The sequence below is a fragment of the Papilio machaon genome, chromosome 24 (genome assembly GCF_912999745.1).
Source record: "Papilio machaon chromosome 24, ilPapMach1.1, whole genome shotgun sequence".
Taxonomy (NCBI): domain Eukaryota; kingdom Metazoa; phylum Arthropoda; class Insecta; order Lepidoptera; family Papilionidae; genus Papilio; species Papilio machaon.
In genome coordinates this window covers 1,065,166-1,087,377 of record NC_060009.1, presented here as the reverse complement: position 1 = coordinate 1,087,377, position 22,212 = coordinate 1,065,166, and the positions used below count along the sequence as shown (strand labels likewise).

Sequence of the window (22,212 nt, the reverse complement as noted above, 5' to 3'; positions counted from 1 at the left end):
GGAAGGAGAAATATCCTCTTTCTGTGCGTCCCCTTCTCCGTCGATTAAAGGTAGGCATCTGAATTTGCGGATGTCTATGGGCAACGGTCGCCTCGCTAGTGCGATGAATCCAGGTGGCCATTTGCTCATTTGCCGCCTTTAATATAAAAAAAAAAAAAGCCGTAACTAATTTCATCAAGATCCTTTGACCCGGAGATATCTTCAAACAAACATCCATCCATCCATCTAAACATTCGCATTTATAATATCAGTAAGATTTCAAATACCTAAGAGATGTTTTAATTAATTATAAGGACAAATATTTGAACGCTAAAGTCATTTTTATAGTTGAGAATTGTAACCGTGGTAATACTCCTAAAGTTATGGTAACTGGTAAGAGATAGATAATTAAAAAGTATCTAACTGCCATACTCAGAGTCACTAAGGAGTATCTTAATGTAAAATCCACACTAATATTCCTTTTAAGTTATAATTAAATGATTGAACGTAGTAAATGTTATGACTACTGTAGATTTAAGTAGCTCTTAATCACCAACAAATAATTTACTTACGATATCTTATCTCTGAGTCAGACATATTCCAACCGACATTATTTAGACTACATATAAATATTATTGTTATTTGTAAGCTTAATATGAACAATAACAAATGTGAGATTTTTTTTTTGTTTAATACTAGTCACTAATTGTGTCTGCTTGTATTATCTATCTTGGCATAACTACATAGGGACCTTCAAGAAAAGATCGTATACCTTCCTTAAAGACTGGCAACGCATCTGCGATTCCTCTGGCGTTGCGGATGTCCATGGGCGTTGGATCAAATAACTTTCGGTCCGTTGCTCGTTTGCCCCCTTCTCCTATAAAAAAAAACATACAAGGTAGTCGCTTGTAAGCGGCCACTTGAATTCTCTTAAATAGTAAAGTTACCGCTGCCCAAAGACAACAATAAAGGCTACAGATGAGTCGCCAACCTCTTACCAACATAGATGGGGATGCTTAAAGGATATTTACCCTTCATCATTCCCTGTAACCTCAGAAGCTTTTAGATAACATTAGACATTCTTCTTGATACGAGTATAATAAGGATAACATGTATTGATACAGTCGAAAGCCGCAGTAAGAAATATACTAGCTGTCACCCGCGACTCCGTCTGCATGGAATTTAAAAAACTTAATAAGTAGCCCATGTATTCTTCCAAACTGTGTTCTTGTCTATAACAGATTTCATCAAGTTCCGTTCAGCCATTCCGGAGTTCGAATATAGAAACGTCTACTATGCATCCATCTAAACTTTCGCATTTATAATATTAGTAAGATGTCTTTGTATTTTTGTTTGTAGATGTTGGCTACGATTACGTGGTGGACCAGCAGCCGATCGGCAAGCTGTTGTTCCGACAGTTTTGCGAGCGGACGCGGCCCCAGTATCACAAGTACAATGGATTTCTCGATGCCGTATGTATTCATACCTTTTTTGATATCTCATGGATACATTGACTCTTTGTAAATAAAACAAGGTATTAAATCGTACCTCTTAGTGGTAGATTCCGCAACAACAATATTTGTTGGGTGCACGAATGGGCCGGAGCGACCGGTGAAATACCACGACCACACAGAAGACAGGTGAGATGAGTGTGGTGCCGTAGGCCTTATTTTAGTCCTCTTTCCCTTTCCACCCTTTCTTATTAGGAAAGGATGGGAAGAGGAACTACATTTTACTCAAGACGGGGATATCGTGGAATATCCCATAGGAAGGAAAAATATCGTCTTTTTGTGCGTCCCCTTCTCCGTTGATTAAAGGTAGGCAACGCATCTGAAATTGCAGATGTTTATGGGCAGCGGTCTCTATTTCGACTAATTCCAGTAGCCGTTGTCCAGTTTTGATGTAAAAAAAACCTTTTATTTATATTGCTATTGCTATATTCTTCAAGGTTTATTTCCAATCATGGCTACTTGGTTTTTGATGGCAGTACTGCAGTGTCTCTCTGTTCTACCCTTGTGTGAAACTAGTATACTGGCTGTCTAACATGGCGTTTTTTGGGTAGATGATAAACCGCAGAAAGCTATCGCGTGTACAGGTGGAGCGGTACGAGGTGGGTCTGGAGGAGACGCGCGTTGCGCTCGCCGCGGAGGTATTCGGCAGATACCTGAAGCCCGAGGGTGGCGAGGCCGTCACCGATGTTGTGGTGCCCACAGTCGTCGATGACGCCTGCTCATTGCTTGAAGGTAAAGTGACCTACATCCAAGATTTATTTACTTTTCGAATATTTAAAAAATATTTTTTTCTATTGTAATAACTTAAAAAAATAAAAAATCTTCCAGGCGGATCTAAAGACATATTTGGGGAGTGCGTGCGCTGCGTGAAGAGTTTTCTCGCAGGTGCGCCGTTCGCGGAGTTCGAAAGATCGATGTACTTCCATCGGTACCTGCAGTGGAAATGGCTGGAAGCGCAGCCGGTCACTCAGCACACGTTCCGAATGTACCGGGTGCTGGGTAAAGGCGGCTTCGGAGAGGTCTGTGCGTGCCAGGTGAGATAACAATATACGTGGTACATGAGAAAGAGAGACAGAGAAGAAGTAATCGAAAGTAGATGAAACCATAGCCTACCTTAAATGTAATTAGATCAATACTGCAGATTCAGAACTAGTGCATAAACACTAATTTACAATGTGCAAGTTCTATCCTTGCTAGGTACAGTCAGGTCTGTTCGCGGTGTTCTACTTGTAAAAAAATTGCCTTATTATTTGCAATGAGATAAATTTCGACTTATCACTTGGTTATTATTCCGTAACCTGGGGCTATAGAATTTCTCAACGTTATTAATTTAAATTATTAAAAAAAAACAAACAAAGTTTTACTTATTTAAAATCTCAACATCCCAACCTTGTAGGTGAGAGCAACAGGCAAGATGTACGCTTGCAAGAAGCTAGAAAAGAAGAGAATTAAGAAGCGTAAAGGAGAAGCGATGGTGTTGATAGAGAAGCAAATCCTGCAGCGAATAAACTCACGCTTCGTTGTCAATTTGGCGTACGCTTACGAGACTAAAGATGCCCTCTGTTTGGTACTCACTATTATGAACGGTCAGTTACATTTAACTTTCTTTAAATTTATATCTCCTTGGAATATTAAAGCTGAAATATTTACTCTAGGGATAAACGTTTGTCGCTAAAAGTCGTATATTAAAAATGATTTCTTATACTGGAATTTTATTGATAACTAGCTGTTCCCGTGCGGCTTCATCTGCATGAAATTCTTTTATTGTTTTATTGCGTGAAATTTTCAATTGCTAATGTCAAAAATTAAAATGTTTGCATGACAACGAAAACCTTCGTCATTGGCTGAGAATTACCGTTACTATGGCAACCATCCATCTTTACTGCTATTGGCTTGTAATTTTTGTCCTTTTCTCGCATAACTTTTTTTTTTCAATTTATTCACCTAAGTTTATTGGCTTGAAAATATATAACCTAAAGCGTCTCCTAAGTTTAGGGTTATTTTTTATAACTTAAATAATTGTTCAAAAATATGGGCTGGTATTCTAGAGTGTGGCATCGACTATTGAAATAATTGTGCGGAGTATTCGACTAGTCTTACCGTGGTTTTCTGAAATCAAAATCTTCGTTTAAAACATATTGTTGTCTCTGTTTTGTCAAAGGCAATGACAGGGATGACGATATGTTTATACAAAAATTTTGGTCTCAGAAATCAACGGTTAGTGGAAAAGAGGTTTAAGATGGTAACTATGTCATATTCTAGGTGGAGACCTGAAGTTTCATATCTACAACATGTGTGGCGCCGACACTGGCCTAGGTCTGGAGCGCGCGAGGTTCTACGCAGCGCAGGTTGCCTGTGGTCTAGAACATTTACACAAGATGGGCATTGTCTACAGGTATAACAAGACAAATTACACTTTACATTATACAATATGACATACATCTAGTAATTTATATAAAACTAGCTGTCGCCCGCGACTCCGTCCGCGCGCTGAAAAAAAAAACTAATAGCGGTATGAATTTTTCTCGTCTTTTAAACCTTCCCTAGACCTCCACGAACATTTCAAGAATAAGATAAGATAAATCCGTTTAGCCGTTCTCGAGTTTTAGTGAGACTAACGAACAGCAATTCATTTTATATATATATAGATTCTTGTGTCACAATGTTAGTTACCATGTTCCTCTGAAACAGCTTCACCGATTTTTATTATGAAATTGTATATGCATATTTAGTATATCTGAGAATCGGTTACTATCTATTTTTCATACCCCTATTAAGTATTTTTCCTCCTCGCGGACGAAGTCGGGTGACAGATAGTAGTTTATATGACCTTTCATATTTTATATAAATAGTGATGTTTTCAAAACTTTACTGTTTGCCTGGATAAGCGAGAGTAGTTATCCGGACGACCTCCATAGGCAAAAAACTCGGGTTACATAGAAACCTCTATAAGTATGACAAATAGGTTCCATGGACTCTCACTTATTCAGGTTCGTTTGCATACAAAAAACGTCGTATAGTTCGACCATAGAAGGTTGTCTCCTTAAAATTGCTATGTGAAAAGTCTTCGGTAAAATCATGACTATAAGTTTACGTTAAAATTTATAATTAATAGTAGGTGAGGCGAAGTGGGGATTTTGGGATTTACTCGAGCTTGGTACTCAAACATAAAGTTTCCCATCTGGTAATCCAGCAATCCTACCACAAATAAAACACTCTATAAAGAGCCGCGGTTCTAGGATATCCGATCAAAATACTACTCGTAAATAAAAACTTGATCTAAGTGTACTTGATTGCTTGCAAAGGTTAACTTCCACGCTCCAGTAAATCCAAAAATCCCCGCTTCGCCTCCCATACAAATAAATAAGTGTCGTAGTAAAAGACAGTGATATCTCAGAGATTGCAAGCCGGAGAACATTCTGCTGGACGATGCGGGACATGTTCGCATCTCCGACCTCGGCCTGGCCGTTGATGTGCCCGAGGGCGGCACTGTGCGCGGCCGCGTCGGTACCGTCGGCTACATGGCGCCTGAGGTACTGTGCACTACCCCGACACAGAATACTACGCCACATACTATACTCCGACACGGAATACTACGCCACAGACTCTCATTACAACTCATTACAGACTATAGTCATAGACTGTGATACTCCGTCACAGAATATACTCCGGCTCAGAATAATACGTCAAAGACTATAACAATCTGTTATAGATTGTGCTAACCCGCCACAGACTAAACTCCGTCACAGATTATAGTACTTTGTCATAGACTGAAAGGCCCCGGCATAGGCTTGTGGTGTGCGGTGGAAGGTGAGAGATGTGGTGATGTGAGGGTGTGAGGTAGCGAAATGATGCGACCGTTATTCACAACACAATTTATTCTCACTCGTACACACACCAATAAATATATAGAAGGAGAGTACAACACAGAGAAGAAAAGTAAAAGTAACAGGAGAAAGATAAATATCACTGTTCGAGAAACAAAGCACAGGTTGAGAAATCGTAAGCGGCGTGGTATATCGCGGCACTGTAAAAACTCCACTGAAGTCCGGTGCGTGTGCAAAACCGGTCAGTGACCCCCGCTCAGCTGTGCGTTGCAATTTTGAAATTGCCAATCAGAGGTCAATAAAATTAGTTGTCACGCGCGACGTCGACCACTCGTCAAGCACCTGTATTTATGTGTGTGTGTGTGTGTGTGTGTTATGTAAGAGTGTGTATGTGTGACTGTGGAGTGTTTTTTGGAATATGTAGAAGGTCACCTACATCACCCCCCTCCAGAGACCTGGTTAAGGGCGATAAAAATCGGTAAACTTTACCTTACGTCCCGAACGGGTCGTGTACTCCGCAGTCACAGGTTCGTCATTAGTTGCGGTACTGTTGGTGTTGTCGCATAAAATGTACGCTGGCTTAAGACGATCAATCGAGACTGTCACTTCCTTCCCGTTAATCAATATAGTAAAAGATTTGTCACTCCGAGAAACGACCTTATGAGGGCCGGTATACGCAGGTTGTAATGACGCCCGCACCGCGTCTTCTCGCAGGAAGACGTGACCGGTATTGGCGAGATCTTTAACACTAGATATACCAGCGATTTGAATATACCTATTTCTACCAGACCAGTCAAAATGACTGGTGCATAAAAAATTTACATAAAAAAAAAAAATTTGGTATAATTATAAAAAGATACGGATTCAGGTAATTTCTTTGCAGCTTTATCAATTTTGATGTGTTTATGTTTTGTACTTAGTACTTTTTTATTAGGTTTGCTCTTATAAACAGTAAGTGTGCATCCATTAGATTGGTACAACAACCTTGAGAAACGTGCCATGCTGTCTTTATTCAGTTTGCAAATTTTCGGCAGTTCCCTCTTGTTTGCGCGTATTGTTCCAAGTAATGAAGTGTTTTTAGATCGTAATTTCAACGCCAAAGGAATACTTGTAAAAAAAATTATCAGTTGTTACAGTTCTACCCTTCATGGTATATGGTTCAAGAAGTTTCATCACGGTCAATTCGCTTAGGGGGTTGATGCATTTCGTGTTTCGTCTTTTCCTAAATGCGGAAAGCCATTTACCACATATTTCGTCTCTACGTCGGACGCCAACCAAATTTTTATGCCAAATTTTTGAGGGTTTGTTTGGCATATATTGAGTAAATCTGCATCTGGCCTTTGTTGGAAAAAGTTGCTCATCCACGGTAATATAAGCTCCCGGTTTGAAGCAATTTTTACTGTTTTCAATAAATTTATCCCAAACTGCTGAGACTAAAGCGAACTTGCCTGTCTGCAAAAGTTGACTCCAAAGACGATAACAAAAAACGCTTCAGTGCTATATGTACTGTATCGGTCTCATGATTCCCAAAATATATTTTTTCATACAAACACAACCTGTCATTTTGACTGGTACTGGTATAAATGTCAACAACAAAAATTATATTTGTTACTAATGTATATAAAATAACATTAAGTTTATAAAACGTACTCTCTTATTATAGCTACAAAAGTCATAACATCATTTCTGAAAAAAAATGTGTAATATAGTAGGAAGTTTGAATTGAAATTGCACAACCAGTCTAAATGACTGGTCTGGTAAATCTAGTGTTAAAAACGAAAACGCTTTTGTTTCCATGTCGCGAGGCCGGGGTTGGGTTTAACTTTTGCGCAAAAGCGCGCAATCTAGCGATGAAGTCACTGACATCAGTTGTACCGCTACTTGAAGGGTCAAAAAATTCCCCGGGTAACCTAAGAGGCTCCCCGTACAGGAGTTCAGCAGTGGACGCATTCAAGTCTTCTTTAAATGAAGATCGTATTCCCAACAATACCCACGGCAAAGACTCGGTCCATTTTTCTCGCGCATGGCACATTATGGACGCTTTCAACTGTCTATGGAAGCGTTCAACGAGACCGTTAGCTGCTGGGTGGTAAGCAGTCGTACGCTTGTGCTGAAATCCGGCTATTTTCGCGAGGTGTTGGAATAACGCCGACTCAAACTGCCTGCCGCGGTCTGTTATAATATCCGTCGGGCAGCCAAAACGAGATATCCAGCACGAAAGCAACGCTTTAGCCACTGTCTCCGCTGTAATATCCGCGATGGGTACGGCTTCGGGCCACCGAGTGAAGCGATCAACGCAAGTTAAACAATATCGATACCCATCCGATAACGGCAACGGCCCTACGAGATCGATATGTACATGTTTAAATCTTGCGCGGGGCAAATTAAATGTGCCTAGCGGTGCGCTAACGTGTCGCGTAACCTTACAGCGCTGACAATCTAAACAGGTTTTTGCCCATTCACGACAGTCTTTTCTAACACTCGGCCATACGTAGCGTTCTGTGACTAACTTCGCTGTTGTATTAGCGCCTGGATGGCTCAACGAATGTAAACAATTGAATACTTGTCTACGGAAAAATTTAGTAACAAATGGCCTAGACGTCGGTGTACTTACGTCGCAGTACAATGGGGTTCGACACCCGGGCAATGTTAATTTTTCTAGACGTAACGACGAACCTTCAGTAATTAATTTTTGAAGTTCGGGGTCCGTAGCCTGACTGTTAGCTAGGGCTTCTAAGTCTAGAGGTTGATCCAACGCTTCGACACGCGATAAAGTGTCGGCAACAACATTATCCTTACCGGAAATATGGCGAATATCCGTAGTAAATTGAGCGATATAATCTAAATGCCTATACTGCCTAGGCGAACAGTTTTTCTTCCTTTCGTGGAATGCGAAACTGATCGGCTTGTGGTCAGTATAAATAATAAAATGTCTAGCTTCTAACATGTGCCTAAAATATTTAATGGCTTCATAAATAGCTAATAATTCTCTGTCGTAAGGTGAATACTTAACTTGAGATGGACTTAATTTGCGCGAAAAGAATGCAAGCGGTTGCCACGCGTTATCAGTAAATTGTTGCAATACAGCGCCGATAGCTGTGTCCGATGCGTCGGTAACAAGTGCGAGTTTCGCTTGGCAATCCGGGTGCGCTAATAACGCAGCGTCTGAAAGGGATTGTTTACAGCGCTCGAACGCATCGAGTGACTCATCTTTCAATGTTATCGGCTGGTTGTTTTTTACTATGCCAACTAATAACTTGTTTAGTGGCGCTTGTAATTCTGCCGCGCGCGGTAAGAAACGTCTGTAAAAATTAATCATTCCTAGAAAACGCCTAAGTTGACGAATGTTAGTAGGAATGGGAAAATTTTTAATCGCTTCTATCTTAGTGTCTAGTGGTTTGGTGCCACTCGCGGAGATGTGATATCCTAAAAATGACACGTCTCGGGCCCCGAAAACGCACTTAGACACATTAATCACCATACCGTAGTCCTTTAAACGTTGGAAAATAATACGTAAATGGTCTTTGTGTTCTACTTCGTCCTTTGAAAAAATTAAAAAATCGTCTAAGTAACAATAACAAAAATCAAGTCCCCTTGTCATTTCGTCTACAAACCTCTGGAACGTTTGGCTTGCGTTTGAAAGACCAAAATTCATATACGGGAACTCATACAAACCAAAAGGGGTTGTTATTGCAGTTTTGGGAATGTCCTCTGGACTCACAGGTATTTGGTTGTACGCTTTTACTAAATCCAGTGTACTAAACACTTTACACCCTGCTATACTGTGAGCGAAGTCCTGTATATGCCTAATAGGATACCTATCGGGAATTGTCCTGGCATTTAACATCCGATAGTCCCCGCAAGGACGCCAACCGTTGTCCTTTTTGGGTACCAAATGTAACGGCGACGACCAAGGACTTTCAGACGGCCTAGCGATACCGCATTCAATCATGGTCTGGAATTCTTCTTTAGCGATTTTTAATTTGTCAGGAGCGAGGCGACGAGGTGAACATGAAACTGGTGGTCCTGGTGTTGTGCGAATGTGATGTACCGTGTTGTGTGGTATGATACGGTGCGTGCCGGATGGTCGAGTAATATCGGGAAAGTCCGACAAAATTTTGTGGTAACCCGAGTCACCCGATTGGACTTTGACCGATGAAATGTCGTTGCATTTAACTCGCAACGCACAAGCTGTTACAAATGTTGTATTGTCAATAATACGTTTGTTACGACAGTCAACTATTAAATTGTAATGATTTAAAAAATCTACACCTATAATAGGTTTAGTCACATCGGCAACAACAAAACGCCATTTATAAGTTCTACGTAAACAAAAGTCAAGTTGTAAATGAACATAACCATATGTGTTTATACAAGAACCATTAGCGGCACTTAGCTGATACGTAGTCCGGGCACGACGCTCTCGCAGCAGCGACCGCGGGAAGACACAGAGGTCGCTCCCAGTGTCGACCAGGAACTGTGTCTTGGATTTGCGATCGGTGACGAACAGGCGACCAGTTGAAGAAGGGCAATCGTCGGTCGTCATTACCGATTGCCTCTGGAGTTTTCCGACTTGAAGTCACATGGGGGGCAGCACTTTGTCGCCTTGTCAGCGAATTTAAAGTGGTACCAACAGACTGGGTGTCGCCGGTAGCTGGACTGGGATCTCGACGAAGAGCGCTGACGGTCGCGTAGTCGGGACCTGGTTCTTGATCTGCCGCTTCGTTGCCTGAGGGCCAGCTGTTGGACCTCCTTTCGTAAAGCAGCGATCTCCCTGGCCAAGTCGACATTCTCACTCTGTCGGCTGGTTGATGCCACCTGAGGTGTCGAGGGGACCAGGTCATTGATCCTATCTGCTATGTCCGCCATCTCTTCAATTGTGGTAGAAGTCTGTCCGGCCAAAACCGTCTGAATGCCGGTAGGTAACCGGCTGACCCAAACTGTCTTCAAAAAGTCGGTTGAGATTTGCGATCCGCCTAAGCTCTCAAGATGCCGAAGAAACTGTGACGGCTTCCTGTCACCCATCTCCTCATGCATCAACAGCTGTGTCAACTTCTTTTCTTTTGATGCACTTAGTCTTTTAATCAGCTCCGATTTCAATTTTTCAAATTTGTTGGTGGAGGGTGGATTGACAATTAAATCCTTGACCTCTTTGGAGTATAGGTTTCCCAGCTGACCAATGGCATAATTAAATTTGGTCGAGTCGCTTGTGATGCCGGCAATGCTAAACTGACCTTCCACTTGGGCAAACCATATCTCAGGTTCCTCCGGCCAAAACGGTGGTATGCGAATTCCAACCTTACATACATGGTCAGAAGGTTCATTTTGCAAACTTCGTGCCTCCTGAAATGCATCCTCGGTGTTGCTCATCTTGATGTTCCACGGGGTCACCAATGTGGTGTGCGGTGGAAGGTGAGAGATGTGGTGATGTGAGGGTGTGAGGTAGCGAAATGATGCGACCGTTATTCACAACACAATTTATTCTCACTCGTACACACACCAATAAATATAAAGAAGGAGAGTACAACACAGAGAAGAAAAGTAAAAGTAACAGGAGAAAGATAAATATCACTGTTCGAGAAACAAAGCACAGGTTGAGAAATCGTAAGCGGCGTGGTATATCGCGGCACTGTAAAAACTCCACTGAAGTCCGGTGCGTGTGCAAAACCGGTCAGTGACCCCCGCTCAGCTGTGCGTTGCAATTTTGAAATTGCCAATCAGAGGTCAATAAAATTAGTTGTCACGCGCGACGTCGACCACTCGTCAAGCACCTGTATTTATGTGTGTGTGTGTGTGTGTGTGTTATGTAAGAGTGTGTATGTGTGACTGTGGAGTGTTTTTTGGAATATGTAGAAGGTCACCTACAGGCTAAATACTCCGTCACCGACTATAATACTTCGCCACATACTGCAATATCCCACCACAGATTGTAACACTTCGTCATAGACTTTACTATCCCTTTATAGATTATATTACTCCACAGTAGAATACACTACATTATACTGCTAGTTAAATCTGGATTTTACTTCATCATCAGCTCATTATACGTTCCCATTGAGGCGCTCTGAGCCTACCCTTAGTTAGGAGTGACTAGGACATAGTCAAACGCTGACCAAGTGCGGGTTGGTTGACTTCACACATATCATTGAATTTCTTCTCAGATATGTGCATCACGATGTTTTCCTTCACCGTAAGAATGTTAGATAAATGTACATATGTAAATCGAAAAACATATTCGAAACCTGGATCTGTAAATTACAAATCTAGTTCTTAACTCCTCTGCTTATTGCACTTTCTTTAGACATGTTTCGTTAGTGAAAACTCAATGTTAATGTTGTCAGGTGATAGACAACGAGCGGTACACTTTCAGTCCGGATTGGTTCTCATTTGGATGTCTCGTGTACGAGATGATTGAAGGTCGAGCTCCATTCCGTGCTCGGAAGGAGAAGGTGAAGAGAGAAGAGGTTGATAGGAGGGTTAAGGTAAGACTGACTCTTTCACATACGTAGGAATTATCCTTGTCTTTCATATCTGAAGCACTTCTCAGATTCCTCAACTTTTGTTCTATAGAATGCTCTTTTACGAAAATAGTAACATTACTTTGGATTTCTTTTATATTGTGACAATCTGAATTCGCCGAAATGGCGAAGCGATTACTCATAGACATATGCGATTGAAAACGCCTTATCTACCTTTAATCATATTAATAACACTAATATAAAGTGAAATTATATGTTTGTTTACTCAGATATACAGAAGTGATTTTAGGAATTCTTTCACTGTTGTAAAACTAGAACTAGAACACTTTAACAGTGGTAGACGTCAGCAACAACAACTGTTGCACAAATTGTCCTCGCTCAGTGAAATACCACGACCTCACAGAAGACAGACGTCAAGTGGAAGTAATTCCAAGTACAGTCTGATGAGTGTGGTGATGGAGGACTCATTTTAGTACTCTTTCCCTTCCCACCCATTTCTTATAAGGAAAGTATGGGAAAAAGATGTGGATTTGATGGAGGAGGAGATGCATAGGAAGGTTAAATATTCTCTTTTTGTGCGTCTCCTTCGTAGATTGACGGTAGGCAACGCATCTGCAATTACGAATGTATGGGCAGAGGTCGCTTCGCCATTTCTGGCGAATTCATGTGGCCGCTTACTCGTTTACCACCTTGTAATATAAAAAAACTACACTATTCTATGACATAAGCTTTTAATATTGTATTTATTGATAAATATAAAGCAATTATTTTCCAGCACGAACAAGAGAAGTACTCGAGCAAGTTCAGTGAGTGCGCACGAGCATTGTGCAGCGCACTTCTGGCTAAGAGCTGCGCAGCTCGTTTGGGAGGTGCGGGGAGACGAGGAGCTGATACTGTCAAAGCACATCGCTTCTTCCAGAGGCTCAACTGGCCCAGGCTAGAAGCTGGATTATTGGAAGCACCTTTTGTACCTGATGTATGTATGAAATAATTTCTAATATACGACTATACTTCCGTAAATAATTAAAAAAATAATAATATGGTTTTTCAGATTATGTTCTACATTAGGGATTCCCAAAGTAGTCTTAAAGCATTGCTAACTCTTACTTTGTCTTCTATTGAACTAAATCAGAATTAAAAATAATAATAAAAACTTAAAAGTAGATAATTTGGCTATAGTCTGAGGTAACAGATTATTTTGGAAAAGGGGGTTATTGTCCAAAATAGTTTCGGGATCCCTGATTTAAACTGTGTCAAATTTCAATTGAACCGTTCCAGAGATATCTTCAAACATCCATCCATTTAAATATACGTATTTATAAGTAAGATAGTAATCCAATGGTTGTTATGTACACTCACAGCCGCACGCGGTGTACGCAAAAGACGTATTGGACATCGAACAGTTCTCTACTGTGAAGGGAGTGAACTTGGACGCGGCAGATGACACGTTCTATGGCAAATTTAACACGGGAAGTGTCAGCATTCCCTGGCAGTGTGAGATGATAGAGACTGGGTGCTTCAATGAGCTCAATGTATTCGCTAGAGGTAGATATATTTAGTGACTTTTTTAATATATACTAGCTTTTACACGCGACTCCGTCCGCGCGGTATAAAAAGTAGAAAACGGGGTAAAAATTATCATATGTCCGTTTCCTGGTTCTAAGCTACCTGCCCACCAATTTTCAGTCAAATCGATTCAGCCGTTCTTGAGTTATAAATAGTGTAACTAACACGACTTTCTTTTATATATATAAGATAGTAAAGCTGTTTTAAAAAGCCATTAGTGAACCGATATAAAAAGCTTATTTTCCTTTCAACTACATCCCCTACCCTGGCAGATTCTTTTCCTATTCTTTTCTCATTAAAAAAGTGTGGGAAGAGAAAATTACTAAAATTTGGTCAAATTTTGCTCGGCACACATGTGTGATACCTTCTACTTAAGGCTTTTTTATAACATAAGGTGACAAACGAGCGAGCAGCCATCTGATTCGCTGAAATAGCGAAGCTACTGCTGCCCATAGACATCCGCATTGCAGATGCGTTGCTTTTTAATCCACGGAGGAAGGGACACAAAAAATGAGAATATTTTCCATTTCCATGCATCGCCTACTCCTACAAATCCACTTCCCCTTCCGATCCTTTCCTTATAAGAAAAGGGTGTGTAGAGAAAGAGGACTAAAATGAGTCCTCCGGCACCACACTCATCAGACTGTACTTGGAATTACTTCCACTTGAAGTCTGTCTTCTGTGAGGTTGTGGTATTTCACCAGACGAGCTGAACAATTCCAGCAACAAATGTTGTTGTTGCTGACGTCTACCACTGTTAGATTTTTTTTTAATTTATTGTACAAAAACAATTTAGAAACAATACAATTTATAATAGTCAGCAGTACGAAAACCCACAGGGTCTAAGTGTACTCACTGGTCGCTTAGTTTATACAATCAACAAATTAACAATAATTCTAAACAAATTAAAACAATAGTCTTCTGTATTCGTGAAGTATTTTGTTAAAGCTGATTCCACCACAGATGAAAATTAACAAATATCTTTACTTGTAACAAAGTACAGTCAGCGTCATTATCAGTGGTATATGTTCAGGTGAAGACAACAAGGAGTGCCGTACTCCAGATCTGCAGCTGACTCCCGCAGTCAGCCCGCCGGAGGAAGACTCAGGCTGCTTCATGTTCGCACGACGGGTCAGTTTGGAAACTCACTACCCTTACTTATATATACTACTACTAGCTGTTGATTGCGACTCTACCCTAAAAGAAACACAATAAATAGTCTATTTATTCTTCCAGACTATATTCTATATCTGTGACTAATTTCATCAAGATACGTTGAGGTTTTCTATATTTAAACATCCATCCATCTAAACTTTTACATATATTTATATAAAAGTAATACTTATTTGTAACTTTTCTTAACCTTTAAAAAAGTGTACAAAGATTTATCATCATCATTAGCTGTATAGTGAGCTTCCCAAGGAGGGGTTTCGGAGCCTACCCTAAGTTAGGGGTGACTAGGTCATAATCAACTGACCAAGTGCGGGTTGACTTCACACATATCATTGAATATCGTCTCAGACATACAGCATCACGATTACAAAGATTTATAAATAAAACATAATTATTTAAAAGACAAAGATTTTTTCCTTCATACAATTAACATCGATAACTCAACTTTTAATAAGAGAAATGTCGATTTTCAAAAATGGCCACTATTAATTATGTCCTTAATGTATACTTATCTTTCTTTCCAGACGCTATGCCCCCAGAAGAAGATACCTCCCCGACTACGTCCGATACCTGTGCCGGAGCATCTCCTCAACAACTCAACACAGACGCATGCGCACGCGCACGCGAACAGCTGATAGCGCACGCGCACGTAACAACTCCACCTACAACTTCCTCCACTGTACCTATACACTATAACAAATTAATACTGAAACTTTGTAAACTACTGAAGCTAATTGTAATCAAATCTTCACTAAGGGACACCCTTAAGGGAGAACGCATAGGTAGCAAAAATATCTTCTTTCCGTGCGGTATCTCTTATGTCTAACAGCAATCGTTTCGCTATTTTGGCGAATTAAGGCCGTATACAATTTTCTCATATTAATTAAACACTAAGGGATATTTAACAACTGTTAATAAGGAAGTTGGTAGTTAATTTTCCTAAAAAAAAATTGGGGGTACCACTTATGGTGTTAGGACCCCCAAATAATTAGACCTCAAATTTAAAACATAAAACCTGTTTACAAAGTTTTAGTGTCATATGAGAACTGTTTGGTCAAAAAAAAAGAGTAAATCAGACTCATTATTGGTGTCATGGTGTCATCAGTAATGACATTAAGATAACACAGTTGTTTGGTATTTAAATGGATACATATATCAATTTGTAACGAATGTTTGTTATAACCATTGCACTCACAGTCGTTATATGTACACTTAAGGAAAGCCTTAGTGTTCATTTACACTATCGTCCATTAATATTAATTAATTTTCAAAATTTTATTTATTAAATTTAAAAAATAAATTCATGTGATTTTTTTAAACCAATAGAGTCTCATATAATTAATGGACGATCCCTAAGGCGTTGTTTAAGTGTTCATTAAACTTTGAGTGCAGTAAAAATAATTATAAATTTGCATTTTTTAATTGACAAAATGTTTGTTAGAAATTCTTACATTTTATGATTTAAAAAAATACTCACGCACAAACATTATCCTTATATTTGTCATATTTGGGGGTAAACAGTTTTAATAAAAATAGCCGTAGGTTTTTACTGTGCAAATATCGGTACAAGACAATTTTTAATGCAATAAATATGGGTTTCCACTGCCGTTATATTTGTCATTATCTTTGAATGAAAAAGACAATTTGTGTCAATAATGTCATAGAAATATTTCAAAGTAGAATAAAGATCTTTGTACACACGGCGACGTAAATCTTCGATACTAGGCGATTTTAGTCGCTAGGCGACTTACATGATACACACGTCGCCGACATCTTGTTCTTTAGTCGCGGAAATCAGTCTCTCGCAATTTTGTCGAAATCGTTGTGTTAAAGTCGCTGTGATTTTTTCAAGATGGCGGAGCAATATACATTTATCATGTATTCGCTTTACCTCTACTGATCGAATAGACGATTCGCGTCGGCGATTCAATGTTGTGTGTACGCGACGCAAATATACGATATTAGTTTAGATCAGTGATTTTAAAACTTATTTTCTTTCACCGCCCCCTTTGAAAATCAATAATATTTCAGAGCGCCCCTAATTTTTATTCAGCCCTAAAACTTAAAAACCACAATTTCATTACTTTAATTAATTTCAATACCCTCCACTTTTTGGGCCTCTTATCGCCCTCTCCTAGGTTTCAAACGCCTCCTAGGGGGCGTTATCGCCCACTTTGGGAAACACTGGTATAGACGATTCGCGTCGGCGATTAAATGTTGTGTGTACGCGACACAAATATACGATATTAGTTTATATTTACGTTGCTTTATAAGGTCTAAGAGAATCTTAAGTCTTTCGGCAGTGTAAACCCGCGGTTATTGATGCAAACTTGTATTTCTAGTTTGCAGTTGATTAGCTTCTAGTGCTCTAGTGTACTAAAGCTTAGTGTAAACGCATCATGAACAAATTAGTATAGTTACAAACTTAGCTTTCCCGACTACTATTTAAATTCCTACACTAAAATTGTCATAGAATAATTTTTTACTCTTTGATAAAAAGTGTCATAGAGTAAAAAAAACTGGGTTATTTTTTCAATTGGACAATTGTTATTGTCATAGAGTAAAAAACTTTTTTTTTTAAATTGGACAATTTTAATTGTCATAGAGTAAAAAACTTTTTTTTTCAATTGGACAATTGTAATTGTCATAGAGTAAAAAAATTTTTTTTTTTCAATTGGACAATTCTAATTGTCATAGAGTAAAAAAACTTTTTTTTTAATTGGACAATTATAATTGTCATAGACTACACTTACAGGTACAATTACAACAAATTTTCTTTAATTTACAGAAAAAACTGTCATAGAGTATTATTTTTTTTTTAGGAGTAAAATAGTAACTAATTTTCTGTGTAAAATTTCCACTGAACTTGCATCAAACATTATTGTCAATTTGAGTCTCTTTGTAAAAACTTAAGATAACATGTTTTTGTATATATGTTTGCAGTGAAAACTGATTGTAAAATAACAGAAACATGTTTCATAGTCGGGTTTTAGTTACTTTTGTATTATATATAGATATTATCTGTGACATATTTCTTTTTAAATGACAATAGTATTTTTAGCAGCAGTATGGACTTAATTACGAACTCAGAATCGTGTTTAGCTGCTAATTAACGTTTCTGAGTACGGCAATTAATGTTTGATTACCGACTGATTTATTGAATTTTTATATATAGCAACACTGGAAGAGGAATCGAATTTTGAAGTTAATTTTTTTCGTGGCTCTATGTTCTTTAAACTTTTGCCTTATTTTGTTTTTAAATCGGATTTTTTTTCTATATTATTCTTAATTTTTACAATTGATATAAAAAATTATGATATTATTTATTTTAAGAAACAATTTTTTAAAGTTTTTGATATAAATCATTTTTGAAGTTTTTGTGTCGTCATTTTATATAAGAGTTGATATTGAGGAGGAATTTTTGAATGGATTAGAAATTAAATTAGAATCGAAGAAAGGTTTAGAGTTCTTTAAAAATAATTCGCTTTTCTAGAATGGTTCAGGAGACGAATCTAATTATTTATATATTCTACAAATAAAAAAAAAATTGGCGCCAAAATGAAAAACAACATGGCGTAGTGTCAAATGAAAATTTTCGGTATTTGGGTTTTATTTTTAGTTTTTTTTTTTAAAAGATACATTTAAATTTTTATAAATGGCTATTAGTTTTAACAGTAAATTTTGAAAAAATTGTTTTTTTTTTTAATAAATCGTCTCCTGCGGATAAGATATACGTAAATGCATTTGCTAAGTTTTGAGATCGGATGAGCCGATTGTTTGATTCGCTGCGATTTCTAAATATTTATATATAAAAATAAAAACGAAAATAAATATTTTTTATTAGTAATTATAGTCGTATTAAGCATTTATTTATTTTGATAATTTATTTATCCCAGAATGCAATTAAATAATTATAAGAATCGTAGCAATAATGTTAATCGAGATATAATTTTTTTTTACAAAGTTCAATACATTATCTGTGGTTTATACGTCTCGTGTTTGTCTTTGATATTCTCTATGGTTTATATTAAACTACTTTTTTATTATTTATACGAAGTAATTGCACAAATTTAATCATATAAATAAAGAAACAATTTCTGTTTGCTATAATTTTTAAACATTGCCAGGTTAAACTTCCATTTTCTAGATTTAATTGTGAATAAAAACTTTTTTCGATGTGTACTTTTTACTATATTTTCGATTGAGGTTTGCGTGTTTGTGGATTATTTTGATCGTGTCCATGTTTGAATGAGGCTGTTATAAACTCAATATATATTGACATATAGTGACATGGAAGCTTTTTTAATTAATTATTTTACCTACATAGACGTGAGTTTTTAAATCCAAAAAATCCATTAAAAACATATTGTTGTCTGTTTTTTTTTTCAAACATAATGACAGACATGTTTTATATAAATATTTAGGTCTCGGAACTTAACGGTAACAAGCGTAAATAATAGCGGAGCTACATTACTAGGTCACATTTGACATCTATCAATATTAACTCCATATTGAATTGAGGTCCATACCTCTACAAAACCCGTTTTATAAAGCAGAGTATAAAATACACTTGACATTGGCGAAATCTATAAGGAAACGCCATTAACCCAAGAGATAGATAGACCTCTACGTACTCTCGTCTTCGTAGACAGGATCGCTGTTTACATCATTCTTAGCTACTCACTTAATTTATTTTTCTTTACAATTTGTGACCTTATTCGTTCACGAATCTAGCTTTATACAGAGTAATATATACTTGACATTGGCATAATCTATAAGGAAACGCCATTAACCTAAGAGTTGAGCTACAAAACGTCTATGAAAGTAAATGAATTGATTCGTATTTCTACATTATGTGAATCATATTCAGTTATATAATGACAATGTATTTATTCGATATTGTTTGTAACATCTTTAGTTTTTTTTTTAATTTACTGACGCAACATTTTAAAGACGTTCATTTGAAATGATTACAATAAATGTGTTATGTGAATTTGAACAAAGATTAGTAATTTTGCAGTTCTAAATTCAAAAAAATAAAATTATTCCCGCCCTTACAAGGTTCAGTTGTTGGATTTTGAAATGTCAAATGTGACCGCAAATATGGCCCACCTATAATATCTTTAATATAAATCTTAATAAAAATTTCTTTAATATAAATAGTAAAGGACACATTTTAATATACATTTTTTTTCTTTTTAAAGATTCAAATTTAATGAAATATAAAATACCTTAAAAAAGTAATAAGTGATGTAACGATTTCTTTCATAATATCGATGTCACTATATATCGATAAAATCGATGATCATTGGTCATCACTAAATACGTCAATCGCACAAAATATCTTCAACGTCGCCGTTTTAACGTAGAACTCCACTGCAGTGACACTTGTATTACTACCTTCGTCAGCATGAAAAAAAAACAACCTATAACATGCCCGCGTACATCACTCACTTTCCCTTCAATGTCCCATCAAAAACAGTCCACAAGTTACGATTACCCGGAACAAACGCCCACTTGCGGACAGATATATAGATACAAAAATAAATTCAAATTTGCATTTTAATAACAAGCAACGTAAATACATTTGCGAAATATATATTTTTTAATATTACGTACAGAAACTATAATTATATTAGATGTATTCTTTGTCGTAGTCATTCTAGAATCACTTCTGTTGAATTGTTGATTTGCTTTACAAATGAAAGTGGTACAGTAATCAAGTGTCGCGGTAATGCAGTTTTAAAAACGACTGCTTGTCCATTCCAAATTCATACCGTCATAGAATAATATAAATAACAATAATATAGATAATTAACATGTTGGCGACGTTGAATGGGATAATGTTTTATGTACAATACCATACTGACTTCGTTATTGAATGATAGAAAATAAGTGTTTCATAGTTTCCTTTTGTTATCATTTTTATTATATAATTTAATATAGTTCAGTGCTTAAACCTTACCGTATACAAAATGGTATTTTTTTAATGTCAATCTGTAATGAATAATATGTATTTTCCTTCCCACCTTTTTCCTATTAGGAAAGGATGGGAAGGAAAAGTTGATTTGGTGGGAGAGGGGACGTATATGAAGGGTAAATATCCTATTTCTGTGCTTCCTCTTCTCAGTTGATTAAAGGTAGGCAATGCAACTGCATTTGCGGATGGGCAACGGTCGCCTCGCTATTTCGGCGAATTCAGGTGACCGTTTGTCGCCTTTTCAGCTACATTTTCAAGTATTGAGTCAGTCTGGTTTTGTATATTTATTTAGACATTCCGGAATCGTATTTACAGTTGTAATTGTCCGGTGATGACGTCATTAGCAATATAGCACTCATGTATTCACATACGTTTCTCTCTCTAAAGTGATTGCGGAGCTTTCTTCGTACGATTCCGGTTTATGTCTAAATGAACCTTATGTAAAGTAGTGAATACATTGTCATCAGAATGAGTGTAAAATGTAATTTGAAGGATTTTTTATATGATTTTTTTTTATTGTTGAGCGCGTTTTGAAACTAGACTTCTGATCGATAGAATGTTGTAAGATACCTTTTTTATATAAATTCAGTTAACACATTCAATGCTATTACGAATTATGGAACAAAGTGTGTACTTTGTTCTGTGTAGATTCGGTGGCATTGAACGTGTTAGTCAAAATTTGGTAGAAAATTTTACAAAGACAAAAGCTAACCTAAAATCTATTGGTATGTATAATAATTAAAAAGCGTTGATATGTCAAATTAATAAAAAATAGTTCTTCTTAATTATTACTCCCATTTCTAAGATTAAAATGGTAATTTTTAGACATTACAACTGGCAACACTAGAACAAAATATAGTGACAACACAAGTATAGTTTCATTTCGCGCACTTTACCTGTATCATACTCATTTGGATGCATTTGAAGAGCAATTGTATGGAGAGAAGTAATTTTGTATTAATATTGTGGCGCCCCCGCGCGGCGCGGCGTGTAAACTTAGCTTACTTGGTACCGTTAGTCGTTATTGCAGTATTTTGATGCAAATATTATTAATAAATAAGCGTATTACTAAATAAATTGACTCCAATTTCATAATGTCTTTTATTTATTTTAAAGTATATTTTTGTATTTACAACATAATTAATAACCATTCTTTCATTACCACATTGGTTTCTAATCTTATTTCGACACTACTACAGACAGCTACAGAACAAAAAGGATCTTGTGACATTTTTGACCATGTCAGGGGGGCGCAAGTGAGCTGTCATAATTTAATTTGACTTATGCCCACAGAGTTTAAGTCTCGTTGGTCTTTATATTTCCATGTCACTGGCTGACTGGTTTAAATTTAGATACAAACATGTCTAAGTCTGTGATTATAGCTTTATTAAGGTCAAATTGTACCAATCTTAAAAGGTTTGTTAAAATTTCTTATTTCCATATTACTTCAAATATAATCAGGAATAATATATAAATCTATATATATAAAAGAAAGTCGTGTTAGTTACACTATTTATAACTCAAGAACGGCTGAACCGATTTGGCTGAAAATTCATGGGTATGTAGTTGAGAACCAGGAGACGGACATAGGATACTTTTAATCCCGTTTTCTTTTTTTTAATTCCACGGGAACGGAGTCGCGGGCAAAAGCTAGTAAATAATAAATGAGAAATTCAATAAAAGTTCAATCATTTATT

General features: G+C 37.3%; 1 protein-coding gene across 2 annotated transcripts in view; it reads left to right on the top strand.

The window, feature by feature from the left end:
* Positions 1 to 15,589, top strand: part of LOC106707248 (G protein-coupled receptor kinase 2) — a 67,562-nt gene extending 51,973 nt beyond the window's left edge. Inside the window, exons 3-13 of one of the 2 annotated variants that reach the window (XM_045684082.1) lie at positions 1,339 to 1,451; positions 2,075 to 2,222; positions 2,319 to 2,524; positions 2,887 to 3,076; positions 3,753 to 3,885; positions 4,888 to 5,023; positions 11,659 to 11,799; positions 12,572 to 12,772; positions 13,158 to 13,341; positions 14,396 to 14,493; positions 15,060 to 15,589. In XM_045684082.1, the coding sequence (XP_045540038.1) occupies positions 1,339 to 1,451; positions 2,075 to 2,222; positions 2,319 to 2,524; positions 2,887 to 3,076; positions 3,753 to 3,885; positions 4,888 to 5,023; positions 11,659 to 11,799; positions 12,572 to 12,772; positions 13,158 to 13,341; positions 14,396 to 14,493; positions 15,060 to 15,170 (1,661 nt within the window). In that variant the 3' untranslated portion in view covers positions 15,171 to 15,589. Of the gene's footprint in view, positions 1 to 1,338; positions 1,452 to 2,059; positions 2,223 to 2,318; positions 2,525 to 2,886; positions 3,077 to 3,752; positions 3,886 to 4,887; positions 5,024 to 11,658; positions 11,800 to 12,571; positions 12,773 to 13,157; positions 13,342 to 14,395; positions 14,494 to 15,059 lie in introns of both variants that reach the window. The other variant, XM_045684081.1, reaches the window with a different exon arrangement.
* The last annotated feature ends 6,623 nt before the right edge of the window (positions 15,590 to 22,212 follow it).